The 17,329-nt window shown below is 44.7% G+C and overlaps 2 protein-coding genes across 2 annotated transcripts in view; one reads left to right on the plus strand and one right to left on the minus strand.

Moving 5' to 3' along the window:
• DDX43 (DEAD-box helicase 43) overlaps window positions 1-17,329 on the minus strand; it is a 433,112-nt gene that overhangs the window by 321,962 nt on the left and 93,821 nt on the right. The window lies entirely within an intron of this gene.
• Window positions 1,283-3,319, plus strand: LOC143988105 (posterior protein-like). Its single transcript, XM_077487387.1, has one exon. The coding sequence runs from the start codon at window positions 1,354-1,356 to the stop codon at window positions 2,995-2,997; it is 1,644 nt and encodes a 547-aa protein (XP_077343513.1). The 5' UTR covers window positions 1,283-1,353; the 3' UTR covers window positions 2,998-3,319.

Here is a 17,329-nt window from a genome sequence, read left to right on the forward strand (position 1 = left end):
TGTGGTATGGCTGAAGTATGTTTGACAAAAAGGGTTGTGACCTGAGCTCTGCCTCTTTATTCCATCAGAAGACCCAGTCACGAGGATCGATAAGTATAAGGCTTAGATTGCACTGTGATTGTATGCTATGTATTATTGTAACTTCTATTAATACCTTATGCACGCTGTATTATTCCCTTGGGAAATAAATAAGATTTAATTGACCTTAGACCGTGTATTGATTTCATAGCCAAGGGTGGTAGTAATTCTGATATTACCAATAACATGTGCTTAGCATATTGATTGATAGCTAAACTATAGGGACTAAACAAAGGAATACATAACTGATAATAATAAGAATAGAGTGTATTGATCAGTTACTTCATTTGGCACCCCAGAAGGCGTGTAGTACGTATTTTTACACAGAATCCACGAAAATCTAATGTATTTTTGTTTCTGAGTTCCTGTAAGTCGCGACGATCCTCAAAGACACCCAGAACTGAAAGTCATCTCTAGTGTGGACAAGATTAGCGCTGGCTCGCGAATTCTGAAACCACGCGTGGATGAGCAGGAGGATTCTGGGAGATATTCCACTGGTAGAACGGACGCGTAAAACCTGGTGAGAATTGTGACTGATATATATATATATATATATATATGTACATTATTGTTGTGTTTGCTGCAGAAACTGTAACCAGAGGGCAAATTGGCGCACTGGCGAGATAAGGGACTGATCATCCCTGGTTATGTGATATAACCGCAGATTGACAGGATAAATCATACAATTTTGAGGGAAAAGTGGAAATATCCACGTGATTGTGAAAAAGCGGTCTGTCCCAATAGAAATTCCCTATGACCTGCTATCGGGTAGAAGAGCATTGAATAAGAGTGTGTTCTCCTACAGAAATTCGTGGGTAAACGGATTTGTATTTGTTGTTGTTGTTTTTTTTTTTTTTTTTTTGGAGTGGGACTACAGGTCAAAGCTAGCTTCTAAACAGCTTCCTCTATGTCGTTGTGTGCTTGGTATCTGATTGTTTAGTGTATTGCTAATGCACAGTGTTGGTTAGAGAGTGGCAGGAATTACCATACATCTTTGAGGAAAAAGTGGGAGAAGTATAGGTTTTTATTTCTACACACGTGAGAGTGAAATAGCTCTGGTCCAATAAAACCAAGGCATTGATTAAGAGTGTGCCTTGTGTCTTGTATGCTGTAGAACCACAAGTCACTGTAGATTTAAACGTTCGTATCTGTTTTTTTTTTTGTTGTTTTTTTTGTTGATTGGTTTTTTTGAGTAGGGGGGGTTGTCCATTTGTTATCTGTTTTCTTTTGTCTAAGCAACTGGCTGAGCAATCTAGTGTGGATAGGCTAATTAGCATGTCAATGGATATCCTTGAAGAGTTTCTTGGGAAAAATGCTTGTATTCAATTCAACAGTATAGTAAAGGATGCTTTAACACACCAATTCAATGATCTATTGAAACAATGCAATACTCATAATGATGCCATAAAGGATAAAAAATCTTCAAAAAAGGGCAAGAAAAAGAGAATAGCCAATTCTGTACGCATGTTGCTGAGAATGAAAGAAATTGCAGAACAGAAAGAGTTGGAGTGGTATAAGGATAGAACAGAGTTACTAGGAAAGATAGAAAATGCGAGTAGAGATATTGCAGCTATAGCGGATATTTGTGAATGTGAGGACCTGAGGAATGAGATTGAACAATTGGTGACTGAGAATAATGTATTGGAACAGGGGTTGGATGAATGGAAGGAAACATGTATGTTGAGAGAACAGTGTATCGCATCTTTAGAAAAGAAGGAGGCTGGGAATGTAAATGCGATAGAAATGCTTAGGGCAGAACTACAGGAATGTAAAAGTCAGCTAGCCCAAAAAGATCATACCATTGTGTCTTTGAGAGCACGGGCAATGGAGAACGTGCACACCCATTGCTGTGCTAACAAAGATGCACATTCCACTGTGACCCAGGATCAAAGAGAAGGAATACCGATCGAACAGCAACCAGTATGTTCGGCTGACAATGCTGAAGAGTCCCCGAATCAAAGTTCTTCTCTCTTCACTCCTGTGCCAGAAAGGACTGGACAAGGATTAGATATCATAAAAAGGGAGGGTAGCACCCAATCCACAACACTCTCCATACAAGATCGCACAAATTTGTGCCAGATTTTGGGAAAGTTTGACACTAGCGCTTCACCCATTAGTCTCTCGAACAGGCTGGAAGCGGTAGTGGCACAGTACATTTTGAACAATAGGGATGCATGCGCACTCCTCCGCGCATGGCTTCCATTGCAACTGTGTGAAAAACTGCAAACACCAGTCGGGAGTCATAGAGGTCTATCTCCCGAGTTAAACTCAAATTGGGGGAACTCGGCAGATAGAATGAGGGAAATGCAGCGCATAATGGGAGGAAGAGATACTAGGGGTTCAGACGCACTGGAAAATACAAAGTTTAGGAGGGGAGTTGATCCAATACTCTTTTGCAGTGAATACTTCTCCATTTATAAAGCCACCTACAATTGTCCTGATATGTCTCCTGATGACAATAGCTTTCTGTGTTCTATGGCTAATAAATGCACATGTATAGATTACCATACCAGAATTTCACTGAGGAACGCCACCTCGTATCAGACCTTTATAAACATATTAAGGGACTGGGTTCGGGAGACAGATCAAGACAATAGGCCCCATAAAAGAGTTGCGGAGATAGTTAAAAGCGAACCTAGAGTGAGATTTGCAGGCAGGTGTTACAGATGTGGCAATACAGGCCATGTGATAAAGGACTGTAAACTGCCTAGGAGGAACATGGGTGAGAAGAAGCCTTGGCATAAGAGGGAACAGCAAAAACCTGGACCAGATAAGGTGGCGAAGGAGCCAAACGAGGCACCTGATGCTATAATATATGGTTCTCTTCGGGGGGAAGTACAGAGGATAGGGAAAAGGATTGAGGAAAACCACGAGGAGTATAAAATCCCTCCCCCAACCAATCCTTATTTTAAACCATAGGGATGTCAGGCCCCGGAGTTGTCCCTAATATGTCAGCTGGACAGGGACAAAAGCGGCAGACCACGTATCCGAGGGGCGATAGGGGGCCATCGCACAAATGTACTTTTGGATACAGGGGCAGCTGTCAGCATAACTAACATTGAACTTCAAAAGGATCCTGCGGGGAGGCAAATTTTCCTTAGAGGATTCGGGGGACAACTAGTACCCTCTGAGCAATCAATACCCGTAAACATAGAAATAAAGAGGTTATGTGTGGAACACAGTTTGTTTCTTTCCCCAACACATGAGGGCACTATTTTGGGCTCTGATGTCATGGGGGCACACGGACTGATTCTCGATCTATATAAATGGGTATTGTGGAAAGGGTCTAGATACAAAGGCAAGGTGCATACGGTCATAGACAGCGGTGAGGTTGCATCAGTTAAAACAAATGAAATCCTTGACCCGCAGGCAATACTGAAAACAGAGGACCAAATATTGGCTAAAATCTTGTGGCAACATAACAAAGTGTGGGCAACATCTAAAGCGCAATGTGGTAAGGTTTCAAACATGATTGTTAAAATTGAGGGCCCTGATCCGCCACCTCAGCGTCAGTACAAAATTCCACCCGAATCTATCCCATACATAGAGAGCACAGTGAGGAATTTATTGGCACAAAATGTAATTAAAGAATGCCAGTCTAAAACAAATGCAGCCCTCTGGCCAGTGAAGAAGGAGGGGGGGTGGAGGCCCACTGTAGATTTCCGTGCGCTAAACAGATGCACCCCATCTATTACAAATGTAGTTGCTAAGATGCCAGATATGATGACGGCACTGAAACCTTCAGCGAGGGTGTACTCATCAATTGATATATCAAATGGCTATTTTTCGATTCCCGTACATGAGGATAGCCAATACAAGCTAGCCTTTACATTTCAGGGAAAGCAGTATGCATTCTGTCGATTGGCCCAGGGGTTCAAATCCAGCTCTACATACTTCCACATCTGTATGGTGGATATTCTGAAGACATTTTCTGAGCCAGAATGCATCATTCAATATGTGGACGACGTCTTACTTCAAACAGAGACAAAGGAGCAGCACTACGCTCTGCTGGAGGAACTCCTGACACTAATCGAGAATGCGGGTCTGAAGTTAAATCCCAAAAAGGCACAATTGATGAAGGATTCAGTGTGTTTCTTAGGTGTGATAGTTTCACAGGGGGGGAAGGACTCCAGACCCGAACAAATGTGAAACTATCAGGAAACTACCAAGACCAATCACTAAAACTGCTTTGAGGCAGTTCCTGGGAATGGTTGGTTTCTGCAGGGACTTCATTGAAGGCTTTGCAGAAAAGGCAAGACCCCTGTATGAGTTTCTCAAAGGAGAAAAGAGGGAAACAGACCCCTTAGACTGGTTGGGAGAGCATGAACAAGCTTTCACCGAGCTAAAGGTGAGTCTGATGCAGGCCCCGGCTTTGAGCAATCCGAATGCCGATTTGCCCTTTGCACTACAAGTGTACGCCTCTGCTGTAGCAATAACAGCTGTGTTACTGCAGGAGAGACAGGGTAAATGGGTACCTGTGGGATATTGGTCCAGAGTACTAAGCCCGGTAGAGAGGGGATTCGATGAATGTGTCAGGAACCTTTTGGCAGTGCATTGGTCGGTTCTCGCCACAGAGCATGTTGTGGGGTTTGGTAAAATCATTCTGCAGACACCCCATTCCCCAATTAAAATGCTTCTGGAACGTACCCTCAGTGGAGTATCCTCCCAAAGGGTAGCCAGATGGCTAGTGGATTTGACACCCAGGAATCTGGCGGTGACCCACAATGCCACCTACACTCTCCCACAATTAATGCAATATGAGGGGGAGCAACATGACTGTGGGGAGGTACATCGGACCAGGACACAGGAGATGTTCAGATTAGCATTGGGTAATGGAGACCTTAAAGTCTGGGTGGATGGATCAAGGTACTGGGATGAAGGAAGTTTTCACACAGGGTATGCCCTGTGGTGCCCCCAGACCAATGAGAAAATCATGACCAAGTGCCCTCGAAGTTTTTCTGCCCAAAGAGCCGAACTAGAGGCAGTGAGAGAGGCCATTACGCATTTCAGTTCAGGTCCCATAACCATATTCTCCGACAGCGCCTATGTAACAAGGTCTCTGACCGAATACATGCCTTTGTGGCAGTCAAGGGGCTTCAGTGATGCCTCTGGGAGAGAATTGGTGCATAGTGCGGTGCTAAGAGACATATGGGAAAGAGCGAGTGTGGAACCTCAGAGAGTGGCTATCATTAAGGTGAGAGCACACCAAAAAGGTGGAGAGGAAGTTACTGTGGGTAACAACAAGGCAGATGAGCTGGCAAAGGAGGCAGCCCTGATAGGGGTCAAGTGGACACCCTATGATGCTGAAGGGAGGCAGGCATGGGAGGAACATAATTTTGAGGAGCAGAAGGTGAAAGCGGGTTCACATGAACTCTTGCCGGTGCTAAGGATGCCTACCCCATGTTTAGCAGGTGAGCAAAATAAGGACGAGGCCTTGAGCTCAATCAAAAAGCAGCTTAGAGCAAAAGCGGCAGATGCTCCCCAAGATTATGTATTGGAAGACGATCTACTGTTAAAAGAAACGTCAGAAGGACGAAGGTTTGTAGTTCCCTCCCAGCATCAAAAAGACTTAGCCCTTGAAAACCACAGGTTAACAGGCCACATGGGTGTTCAGGGTACCTTGAAATTTGTACAAGCTAGATACTGGTGGGAGACAATGGGAAACACAGTCTCACAGGTAGTGCAGGAATGTTTAATATGTGCACAAATGAACCCTAGGCCAAAGGGACAGAGACCAGTATTAGCAAGGGTACCATTAGCCAATGGACCCTGGGAAAACCTACAGATTGACTTTGTTGGTCCATTGCAAAGTACCCCTGGAGGTTACAGATATCTACTGGTAGTGGTGGACGTCTTTTCGAAATGGGTGGAGTCTCTGCCCCTAAGAAAGGACTCTGCTACGGCCACAGCTAGAGCTCTGTGGACCGAAGTTTTTTCAAGATGGGGGTTCCCCAAAGTCCTGGAATCCGATAGGGGGACTCACTTTACCGGCAGGGTCATGAAACATATTTGTGAGCTGCTGGGTGTAGAACAGAGATTCCATGTGCCATACCATCCACAATCATCAGGAATGGTTGAAAGGATGAATCGAACATTGAAGGAGAGGCTTAAAAAGATGGTACTGCAATCAGGAAAGAACTGGCTGATTCATCTGCCTGCAATCCTGATGGCCGTACGAGGGTCTACAGCCAAAGGTACGTCAGTAACTCCATATCAGCTGATGACGGGGAGAATAATGAACCTTAGCCACCCAGCAGACCCAATACTTAGTACCCCCTTGAGAGAGAGTGCGGAAAAGGACAGATTTCTGGTCCAACTGCAAGAGCAGGTACAGAGGTATTTGCAATTTGCTGCAAGTAACATGGCACCTAAAGAGAAGGAGCAGCCTGGAAGGCCTCCCATTAGCTTGAAGATTGGAGACAGGGTCATGGTAAAGAACTTTGTTTCCAAGTCTTCATGGGACGCAAACTGGACTGGACCGTTCGCAGTCACTATGGCCCTTAGTGATCAGGTGGTCAAAGTAAAGCGGCTCATGGATAACAAGGGTGCAAAAGGCATGAAAAAGAGGGAAATAGAGAGATGGGTTCATGCTGATCAATGTAAAAGGTACTGCTGATAGGAATTGATTCCGCTCTTGTTTTTGTTTTTCAGAGTCCTGGTGGAGCAAAGATTGGCAAAGTCTCTGAAAAAAAAAAAAAATGGATGGAAGGATCATAATTGTCGTGTTGGCGATCCATCTGAGCCATGTAACATCTCAAATTGACTCAGACGAATACTCAGGGGATGATGTTGAAAGGGAAAACCCTGAGGAGAACCATGCATCCACTTCAATTGTATCATCGATGTTGGACTTGTTGGGCCAAAAGGGGATGCAGGGGGGAGATGAAAGAAGGAGAAAGGTCAGGATTATATCAGAAAGCCCTAAGTTACCGGACACATACCAATGGGGTCACCAGGGCAATTTGCAATACAAGGTTTCTTTTGCTTTTGGACGATTTAATCCTAACTCAACATCTCAAGGACGTGCGTATAAACAAAACTTGCAAAACATCATACCGGAAACTCTCCAGCCGTTTATAGATGTGACTATATATATGAATGAAACGGGTTATTGGTTAGGTAAAGATTCCAACCTATCTAAACCTTGGGAAACAAGGGACGTAGGATATGGGGTTTTTGGTGAAGAATTGAAAGAAGGGAAATATGTTTTTATGTGTGGCATATACTGGCATGATCAAAGTAATAGGGCGCAGAGACCTAGGAGGCTGACACTTAGGCATAGTAGGGTGGCCGTCGGCCAAACGAGGGAGCTCCAGATGACACATCAACGGGGTGAGAATTTCCTTGTGGGGGCAGTATCTCGGTCTTATCAGTCCTACAGAGAAGCTCTTGGTTACTGGACGTGTGGGACACCAGAATTGGACATGGGGGAGATACGCCTGGTTGATGTCTCACCTGAGAGGTTGAAACCCTGCATAAGCGGTGCCAGTGATCACACACAGGAGCATATTCCATTAGAGAAAGGGGAACCGCTACAAATAGATCTAAGCTCACCACAAACACTGGCTACCAGGGTACAATATGCCTTCACCACATGGCATTTCAATGTCTCGCAATGGTTGGTAAAATCATATTACCCTATATGTGCTGAATATACGATGAATCAAGTGCGGTCAGTATATCAGTGGCTTGCTCCGCGGAATGGGGTCCAGACAGGACGCTTAATTCTGAGGAGTGACCGAAAGAGGAGGGATGTATTCAGCACTATAGTAGGGGGAATAGGAGCTGGGATGGGGGTATCAATGGAGTGGACATCGATCTCCTGAGGAACAAACTCTCAGCCATAGTTTCAGACAGTAAGCGGGGCTTTGTTGCTCAGAAAGAAATTAATGACATTATGGATAATATTCAACAGCGTCACATAAATACTCAGGTACAAGTAGCTCAAGATTTTATCCGCCATTTTAAGAGGTTGGTGGATAGGGTGGTGATACAGGGTAAAAACATGTCATGGGCTCTGGCATGCACGCAGGGACAGGCGGAACTATCAACCAACATCAAGCTAATTGTACAGTCCCTGTATGGTGGGAAATGGCCTTATGAGCTGGCGTCACAACTCAGTAAGATCTTACCAAAACACATCCCTTACACTAATCCAAGTTGGTGGTCGAATGCCTGGATCGGATGTACTGACTTGGATTATGAGAGATGTTACGCTTCTTCATTGATCCCATATACAGAAGTGCAGACCCAATCTGTGTATTCGGTGGTATCAATGGGCTTACTGACTGGGGACTCTACTTTATTGCATCTGAGGCTAACGTACCCACATGTGATCAGAGAGTATGGCAGCTGGAGGCAGGTTGATATTTCCCTCTGTCGGAGGCATGACCATGACGTCCTTTGTATGCCGGGCCAATACACAGTGGTGAATGAGAAATGTTGGGAGGACGCGTCACTCTGTGTGCTGGATGGGGAGAATATTGCCGGGAAGGGAATACCAGTGTATTATTTGGGACATGGGAGAGTTTGCTTCTTTGTCCTAAAGGATACTAATGTGACTTTAATCATGAAAATAGGGTGTTCAGTGAACCTGACAATGGCAAGGGGAGCATGGTGTACCCTTGGCGGTGTCTCTGAGATCCAGACACAGGAATGGAACTATGTGGTACCGCATATGGCCAACCTGTCGGTGGATATCAACCAGAACCGCCCGGTTAATCTGAGAGCCCTGAACCTTGGTATGGGAAATAAAATACAAGAATGGTTAGCAGATTGGGATAAGGATGAGAGCCTCATGAGGATGCTGCAGCAAGAGAGAGCTAATGCTACTATAGCCATATATCATAATCAGAAGGAAATAAAGGAGGTAGTGCATCAATTAGATACTGATGTGGGAGGGTCTTGGTGGGAGGTAATCTTCGGACATTCCAATAAGGCCAATAGCATTTTGAATTATTTGATACATCCCGTTGTGGTATTACTCATTATTGCTGCAGTGTCGTCATTGGTGCAAGTTGTTATGTGTTGTTGGACCAGACATTTATATAGGAGGGTTTCGCATCTATGCAAGTGGAGGGACGAACTGACGGTAAGGTCTCTGCATATGTGGTAGAGGCTTTGCTGCCAGCTCAGAGCCCTGGAATAAAACTGACGTGCCAAAATTGCGGTAGGGAAGGCCATCGTGAGCAAGCCTGCCTAATCCCGACCCGTAGTTACGGCAAGGATGTATAGGAGGTGGGGAGCGGGATACGCAAATTGAGAGGTCCTATGTATATATGTATATTAGGGTAATGGACTGATTTATGTCATGGCATAGTGTGATAAAGGTGTGTTTTAGGTTAAAAACATGTGCGAAAGGCCGTCCTCGTGACTCAGGGTCTGAAAGCTGGGCGATATGTTGCTCTGAATGGGTGCTGGTGAATGGTGAATGAATGGGCACCCCTTGCCTGTACTGCCGTCCTGAAGATACCCAAGATACAGAATGGTGACATGGAAGCTGTCACTGAAGAGTGGTGGAGATGTGTCACTCAGTGGCAAATCGGCACGTGTTGGGAAACATCACATGGTAAACATTTATGGACTGCTCCATAGGACCTGCTTCTGCACACGTGGAAAACACAGCGTGGTAAGACAATTGTGTACTGTTCCATGAGAGATGTCTCTGGAGCGCTCGTTGAAAAACAACCAGGCGTTACACAAGCTAAGGACTGTGCTACAGGTACTGGTCCGGAAGCACATGTTGGGGAACCACACACGCTAAGACAGTTATGGATTGTTCAAAAGGAGCCGTGTCTGAAGAAGGGTGGTATGCGCCTTTTAGGCGCAAAGCGGCATATGTTGGAATCAGACAGGAATTTATTATTATACATTTACACAGCTGTTGGTACAGCCGAACCCAGCCATATGGTTGCCAGGCAGTTTCACACGTTTAAAAAACAAGGAATGTGACACAACTTGAATAGCAGAATGAGTTTCTATTCAGCCCACCTGGAATGTACGGAACTTCAAAGAGGATATGGCGCCGGCTTGTCTGCAAGAACAGAGGGACAGTTGGTGGGGCGTCCGAGATCAGGCCACGAGATAGCAATCCAGTCGGAGCAGTTGCAATTATGGGCAAACACTGCCCCCAGAGGCCAAGTATGGCAGGACTGGTAGCCTGGGGGAGGAGACGCCCCAGAGACGCTGATTGGTCTATGGGAAAGAGTAGGATGGGCTATGGGGTGTGGTATGGCTGAAGTATGTTTGACAAAAAGGGTTGTGACCTGAGCTCTGCCTCTTTATTCCATCAGAAGACCCAGTCACGAGGATCGATAAGTATAAGGCTTAGATTGCACTGTGATTGTATGCTATGTATTATTGTAACTTCTATTAATACCTTATGCACGCTGTATTATTCCCTTGGGAAATAAATAAGATTTAATTGACCTTAGACCGTGTATTGATTTCATAGCCAAGGGTGGTAGTAATTCTGATATTACCAATAACATGTGCTTAGCATATTGATTGATAGCTAAACTATAGGGACTAAACAAAGGAATACATAACTGATAATAATAAGAATAGAGTGTATTGATCAGTTACTTCACACCTCAAGAAATGATAGGCAGTCGTAAACTAAAAGCTGCGTAAATTCCAGAAAATGTACCTTAGTTTGTAGATGTGACAACTTTTGCGCAAACCAATAAATATACAATTATTGACTTTTTTTTTACCAAAGACATGTGGCTGAATACATTTTGGCCTAAATGTATGACTAAAATTGAGTTTATTGGATTTTTTTTAATAACAAAAAGTAGAAAATATTTTTTTTTCAAAATTTTCGGTCTTTTTACGTTTATATCGCAAAAAATAAAAATCGCAGAGGCAATCAAATACCATCAAAAGAAAGCTCTATTTGTGGGAAGAAAAGGACGCAAATTTTGTTTGGGTACAACATTGCATGACCGCGCAATTACCAGTTAAAGCAGCGCAGTGCCAAATTGTAAAAAGACCTCTGGTCATTTACCAGCAAAATGGTCCGGTCTGAAAGTGGTTAAAGTCAAAATCCCGAAGAAGCAATAAAATCAGCGAAACATGTAGACAGAAGCTTTTAAATCTAGAACATTTTGTAACACGTGATGCATTTTTCTACTGAATTTAAATGTATAATAAAATTTATATTTTTATGTAATATTGTGTTATAAAGTTTTCTAGCACTGGTAAGGTATAATTAAAGTCACATTCTTTAAGGTTCATTGTACAATGCCACACATTATAAACATAACTGTCTAACATTGAATATCTAAAATATGCTACAGGGGGTGGTGTTGGATATTATGTGTGCCCATCGTCTGTAAATATTTTATATATAGTGTTAGATGGTGTTCGTTATTTTGGTTCCTGATAATATGGCATGTTCCTTGATCTAGAACAGGGGTCTCCAAACATTCTAAACATAGGGCCAGTTTATTGTCCTTCAGACTCTAAGAGGGTTGGGTGGCTCTAGTTTCCCTTGGCCGAATAGCATTATCGCCCCCAACCAATGGAGACAAGCAAGCAGAAAGTAAATAGATCAAAGACCCTTAAGCTGATGAAGACACTGCAGACTAATAGCTTGGATAAGCAGAGGATTGCTCCTTGGCATACATCGAGTCACAGGCAGAACTTATAAGCAGCAAATAGGGTAATGAGCAGCTTTCAAAAGATGCAAATATGATGTTGCAGGATGCAAAAAGTTCAGACATGTCAGGGTAGTAGCAGCAGCAAAACGAGCAATGCACATGTGTGTGGGTGTTTAACCACTTGCTTACTGGGCACTTAAACACCCTTCCTGCCCAGACCAATTTTCAGCTTTTGGTGCTCTCACACTTTGAATGACAATTACTCAGTCATGCAACACTGTACCCAAATGAATTTTGTGTCCTTTTTTCCCACAAATAGAGCTTTCTTTTGGTGGTATTTGATCACCTCTGGGGTTTTTATTTTTTGCGCTATAAATGAAAAAAGACCGAAAATTTTGAAAAAAAAACGCATTTTTCTTTGTTTCTGTGATAAAATTTTGCAAATTATAATTTTTTTTTCATAAATTTTGGCCACAATTTATACTGCTACATATCTTTGGTAAAAATAACCCAAATTAGTGGATATTATTTGGTCTTTGTGAAAGTTAGAGAGTCTACAAGCTGTGGTGCGAATCATAAAAAATTGATCACATCTGATGTACTGGTGGCCTATCTCATTTCTTGCGACCAGAACAAGTCAGGAAAGTACAAATACCCCCCAAATGACCCCTTTTTTAAAGTAGACATTCCTAGGTATTTACTAAGATGCATTGTGAGGTTTTTGATGTTGTCATCTTTTTCCCACAATTCTTGACATTCCTAGGTATTTACTAAGATGCATTGTGAGGTTTTTGATGTTGTCATCTTTTTCCCACAATTCTTTGCAAAATAAAAGATTTTTTTTTTTTTTTCCCCTCACAAAATTTTCAATGTAATAGGTTATTTCTCTCACATGGCATGTGTATACCACAAATGACACCCCAAAATACGTTCTGCTACTCCTGAGTATTACGATACCAAATGTGTGAGACTTTTACACAGCCTGGCCACATACAGAGAGGCCCAATATTGAAATAGCACCATCAGGCGTTCTAGGAGCATAAATTACACATTTCATTTCTCAACCACCTATTACACTTTTGAAGGCCCTGGAGCACCAGGACAATGGAAATGCCCACAAAGTGACCCCATTTTGGAAAGCTAACACCCCAACGTATAATCTATGAGGCATAATGAGTCGTTTGAATGGTTCATTTTTTTCCAGAAGTTTTGGGAAAATGTGTAAAAAAAATGAAAACGCATTTTTTTACGCAAAGTTGTCCATTTATAAGATATTTCCAACACATAGCATATACATAGCAAAAATGACACCCCAAAATACGTTCTACTACTCCTGAGTATAACGATACCAAATGTAAGAGACTTTTACACAGCTTGGCCACATACAGAGGCCCAACATGCAAGGAACACCATCAGGTGTTCCAGGGACAGATAGCATGCACATACCAAGAATTACACCCCAAAATACATTCTGCAGAGAAAAGAGTAAACAAAAGATTACCTGTGGTTTTAGCAGCGCAGTTGTCCACAGGATGATAGCACTGGTCCAGGCAGCAGGCAGGGACTTGGTCAGCAAAAGCGAACACAATTTTCCAGGCAACAGGCAGGTATACTGTCCATAGTCAATATTGGCAGCAGGCAGGGATACTGTCCATATACAGTCCAAGGTCAGTGCAGGCAGAGATCGTCAGCATTGCCAAAATATTGGTCCTGGTAGTAGGCAGGAACATGGTCCATCCATGTGGTGTGGTCAGTTCATGCGACAGGCAGATGCATGATGGTATAGGTCCTACAGGCAGAAGTAGGGCCTTGTTCAGGACAGAATGGGGATAGGGGGTAGAGGCTTCTCCCACCCAAATCTCTTTGAAGCCTCCGAGTCTCCAGACCCTAATCTAGGAATGAGAAAACAAAGGAAATTGTCTTCATCCAAAAAAAACTATTTTGGAGCCCCTCACATATGTGAGACCCCTGTTATGAATCCCACTAGTCCACTGAGAGGGTACAAGATCAGTCCAAGAGGCAGGCAAAAAGGCATGGTCAAACAGTCCAGTTCCAGATCAGGCAGAGGTATGTACAGAATCAGTAGGCAGAAGCGTGGTCGAATAACAGTCCAGAGTCAGTTCCAGATCAGGCAGAGGCATAAACAGAATCAGTAGGCAGAAGTGTGGTCGAATAACAAGCCAGGGTCAGTTCCAGATCAGGCAGAGGTATGTACAAAATCAGTAGGCAGAAGCGTGGTCGAATAACAAGCCAGGGTCAGTTACAGAGCAAGCAGAGGCATAAGGGGTTTGAAGGTAAATGGCAGGAAGTGAGGGTTAGGGTTACCATACTTCACTAATAATTCACTGAAGTATGGTAACGGCGGAAACAGTCACCTATGCAGAGGCCTGGTTGGGAAGGGCATTGGGCACAATGATAAGCGGTGTCTCTTCTCACTCCTCGTTTGCTGCACACCCGACATTTTTTCTGATGTCTTCGGCCTGTTGGTCTGGGAGGGATTTTATCAGGAAAGTGGCGTTCAGAGAGTCTGCTAATTACATCAGATCAAATGTTTTGTGGTGGGCCGTTGGGGTATATAAGGGCAGTGGTGATTTCCTCCTGGTAGCCAAGGAAGGGTATGGGTCTGTGGACTTACGATAAATGACATACGTGTTGTATATGGCCAAATTAAAGAAATAAATTGAAATTTTTTTATACCACTTGTATGTTCTTCTCGTGGCAAGATAGGGTTCGAGCATCTGGTCGTTCAAGTCGACACCCCCCATGAACATGTTGTACTCATGGATACAAGTGGGTTTTTCTATTGGGCCATCCCTCCTGGTGATCTCAACAAAAGTGTTGTTGTGGATCGAAGAAAGCATGTAGACATCCCTTCTGTCCCTCCACTTCACAGCCAAAATTTCCTCGTTCTGTAAACTCGCCGCTTCGCCTTTTGTTGATGAGGCTTTGAGGAAAGCCCTTCCGGTTCGTTCTTACGGTGCCACATGCTGGAGTTTGCATTCTATGGAGGTTGCGGAACAGGGGTAAACTGGTATAAAAATTGTCCACATACAGATGGTAGCCTTTCTCAAGGAGTGGGTTTATGAGTTCCCAAACAACTTTCCCACTCGATCCGATGTATTCGGGGCAATTAGGGGGATGTAGCTGGGTGTCCTTCCCTTCGTATACCATGAAGGAACATGTATACCCTGTGGCTCGGTCACACAACTTATACATCTTCACTCCATAGCGGGCCCTTTTGGAGGGAATAAATTGCTTTAGGCCCAGCCTGCAAGAAAATTTTATCAGGGACTCATCCACACATATGTGTTGGTCTGGGGTAAACAACTGGGGGAAAATCTGAGAAAAATAATTTATTAGTGGCCGAATTTTGTAAAGTTTATCAAAATTTGGGTCATTCCGGGGAAGGCACTGGGTATTGTCATTAAAGTGTAGGAATTTCATTATTAGATATCTGGTCCGGGGCATTGAGGAAAAGATGGGCATGTGATAGATGGGGCAGGATGACCAATATGCACGTATTTCATTTTTATTGTTTAGTCCCATACAAAATGTGAGGCCCAAAAAATTTTTAAACTCCTCCACTGTTAGGGCTCTCCACTCGTAGGGACGGGCATAAGAGGATGTTGGGTTGCTTTCAATAAACTGTTGGGCATATAGGTTGGACTGGACCACAATGGATTCAAGCAAGTCCTCTGTAAAAATTAGGTGGAAAAAGTCCATCAGGGAAAAATTGTGTGTGTCCACCTGGACTCCAGGGTTGGCAGTGAAAGGGGGAACGTTGGCTTCTCCTGAGTTAGGAGGAAGCCACAAGGAGTTCTGGAGGGAATAGGGAAGGCTAGCATGGGACCTAACCCTTTGGGGCCGAGTTGACACCCCACTGGTACTTGGCCTTTGCCGAGGTACTGTGGTGCCGGTGGATGGCACTGGGTTGCCGGTGGATGGTACCGCCTCCTCACCAGTGCGCCTTCGTCTGACGGGCGGACTATCATCTTCCTCCTCTGAGGCTGTCATGGTACCGCTGCTGAGGACAGGCTCGTAGTCCACGTCAGAGTCACAATCTGAATATGAGGAGGAATCCGAAGCGGAAACCTCCCCGTTGCTCTCGTCGGCTGCAAGGATATCATATGCCTCCTCAGCTGAATACAATCTTTGTGACATTTTTATTGATCACAAATGGCGCTGGCAGGTGACGCCGGCAGGTGACGCCGGCAGGTGACGCCGGCAGGTGACGCCGGCAGGTGACGCCGGCAGGTGACGCCGGCAGGTGACGCCGGCAGGTGACGCCGGCAGGTGACGCCGGCAGGTGACGCCGGCAGGTGACGCCGGCAGGTGACGCCGGCAGGTGACGCCGGCAGGTGACGCCGGCAGGTGACGCCGGCAGGTGACGCCGGCAGGTGACGCCGGCAGGTGACGCCGGCAGGTGACGCCGATCTGGCAGGTGACGCTGACAGCACTGATTACAGGTGACACCGACGTGGCACTGGAGGCAGATGTGGCTGGCAGATGGCACTGGCTATTTTCTCTGGCAAATGGGGCTGGCAGGTGGCACTGGCAGGTGGGGCTGACGGCACTACTGGCAGATGGCACTGGGCTGACAGATGTTAGTCACAGTATTGAATACACAGTATAACACTCACAGATCCTCTCTCCTCACACGCTGTCTCTGTGTGAGGAGAGAGAGACACGGCAATGGGAGATGATCTCATTTGTTTACATTTGAGATCATCTCCTATTGGCAGCTGTGGCGCGCATTGCGGAAGTAAACAAAAGGACGTCCAGGGACGACCGCCCGGACGAACCCGCCTGCTCTACGGCCGTCATTCGGCTATAGGGCGGGGGCGGGAGGAGGTTAAGAGAGGGGCAGCCTGTGGGCTATAGGCTATATAAGTGGCCTTACATAACCACTTCCCGACCGGCGCATGCCGATGTACGGCGGCAGAATGGCACGGCAGGCATATTGGCGTACAGGTACGTCCAGTTTTAAATGCCACCCTGCCATCGTGAGCGCGCCGAGCTCGCATGCTGGTCGGGACCCCCACGAGTCCAGTCGCGGGTCCCGCAGACCATCGTCGCGGGCGTACCCGCGATCGTCTCACAGGGCAGCTGAACGAGGAGATGCCGTTGTAAACAGCATCTCCGTGTTCTGCCTAGCAACAAGTGACGCTGATCTCTGCTCTGTGATTGGCGCAGAGATCAGTGTTCACTAAAACAAAGCCCAGCCCCCCAGTGTTAGTAACACGCCCCTAGGAACACTTAACCCCTAACACTGCCACCCACTGGTTAACCCCTTCACTTCATTTACACAGGAATCACTGCATTTGTATAGCAGCGATTGCTGTATAAATGACAATGGTCCCAAAAATGTCGGATGTGTTCGCCATAATGTCGCAGTCAAAAAAAAATAAAAAAATTAAAAAAAATAAGTAAATAAAAGCTGATTGCCGCCATTACTAGTAGAAAAAAAAAAAATATTTATAAAAATGCCATAAAAACTATCCCCTTTAACTTTTGCGCAAACCAATCAATTGCTTATTGTGATTTTTTTTTACCAAAAATATGTAGATTACGTATCGGCCTAAACTGAGGGGAAAATTTTTTTTAAATATATTTTTGGGGGATATTTATTATAACAAAAAAATAATAAA

The sequence above is a fragment of the Lithobates pipiens genome, unplaced genomic scaffold, assembly GCF_037356315.1.
Source record: "Lithobates pipiens isolate NorthernLeopardFrog02 unplaced genomic scaffold, aLitPip1_a1.2 Scaffold_18, whole genome shotgun sequence".
NCBI classification, from domain to species: domain Eukaryota; kingdom Metazoa; phylum Chordata; class Amphibia; order Anura; family Ranidae; genus Lithobates; species Lithobates pipiens.

Coding starts and splice junctions, on each gene's coding strand:
- LOC143988105 (XM_077487387.1), top strand. CDS start 1,354: ATGTCAATGGATATCCTTGAAGAGTTTCTTGGGAAAAATGCTTGTATT.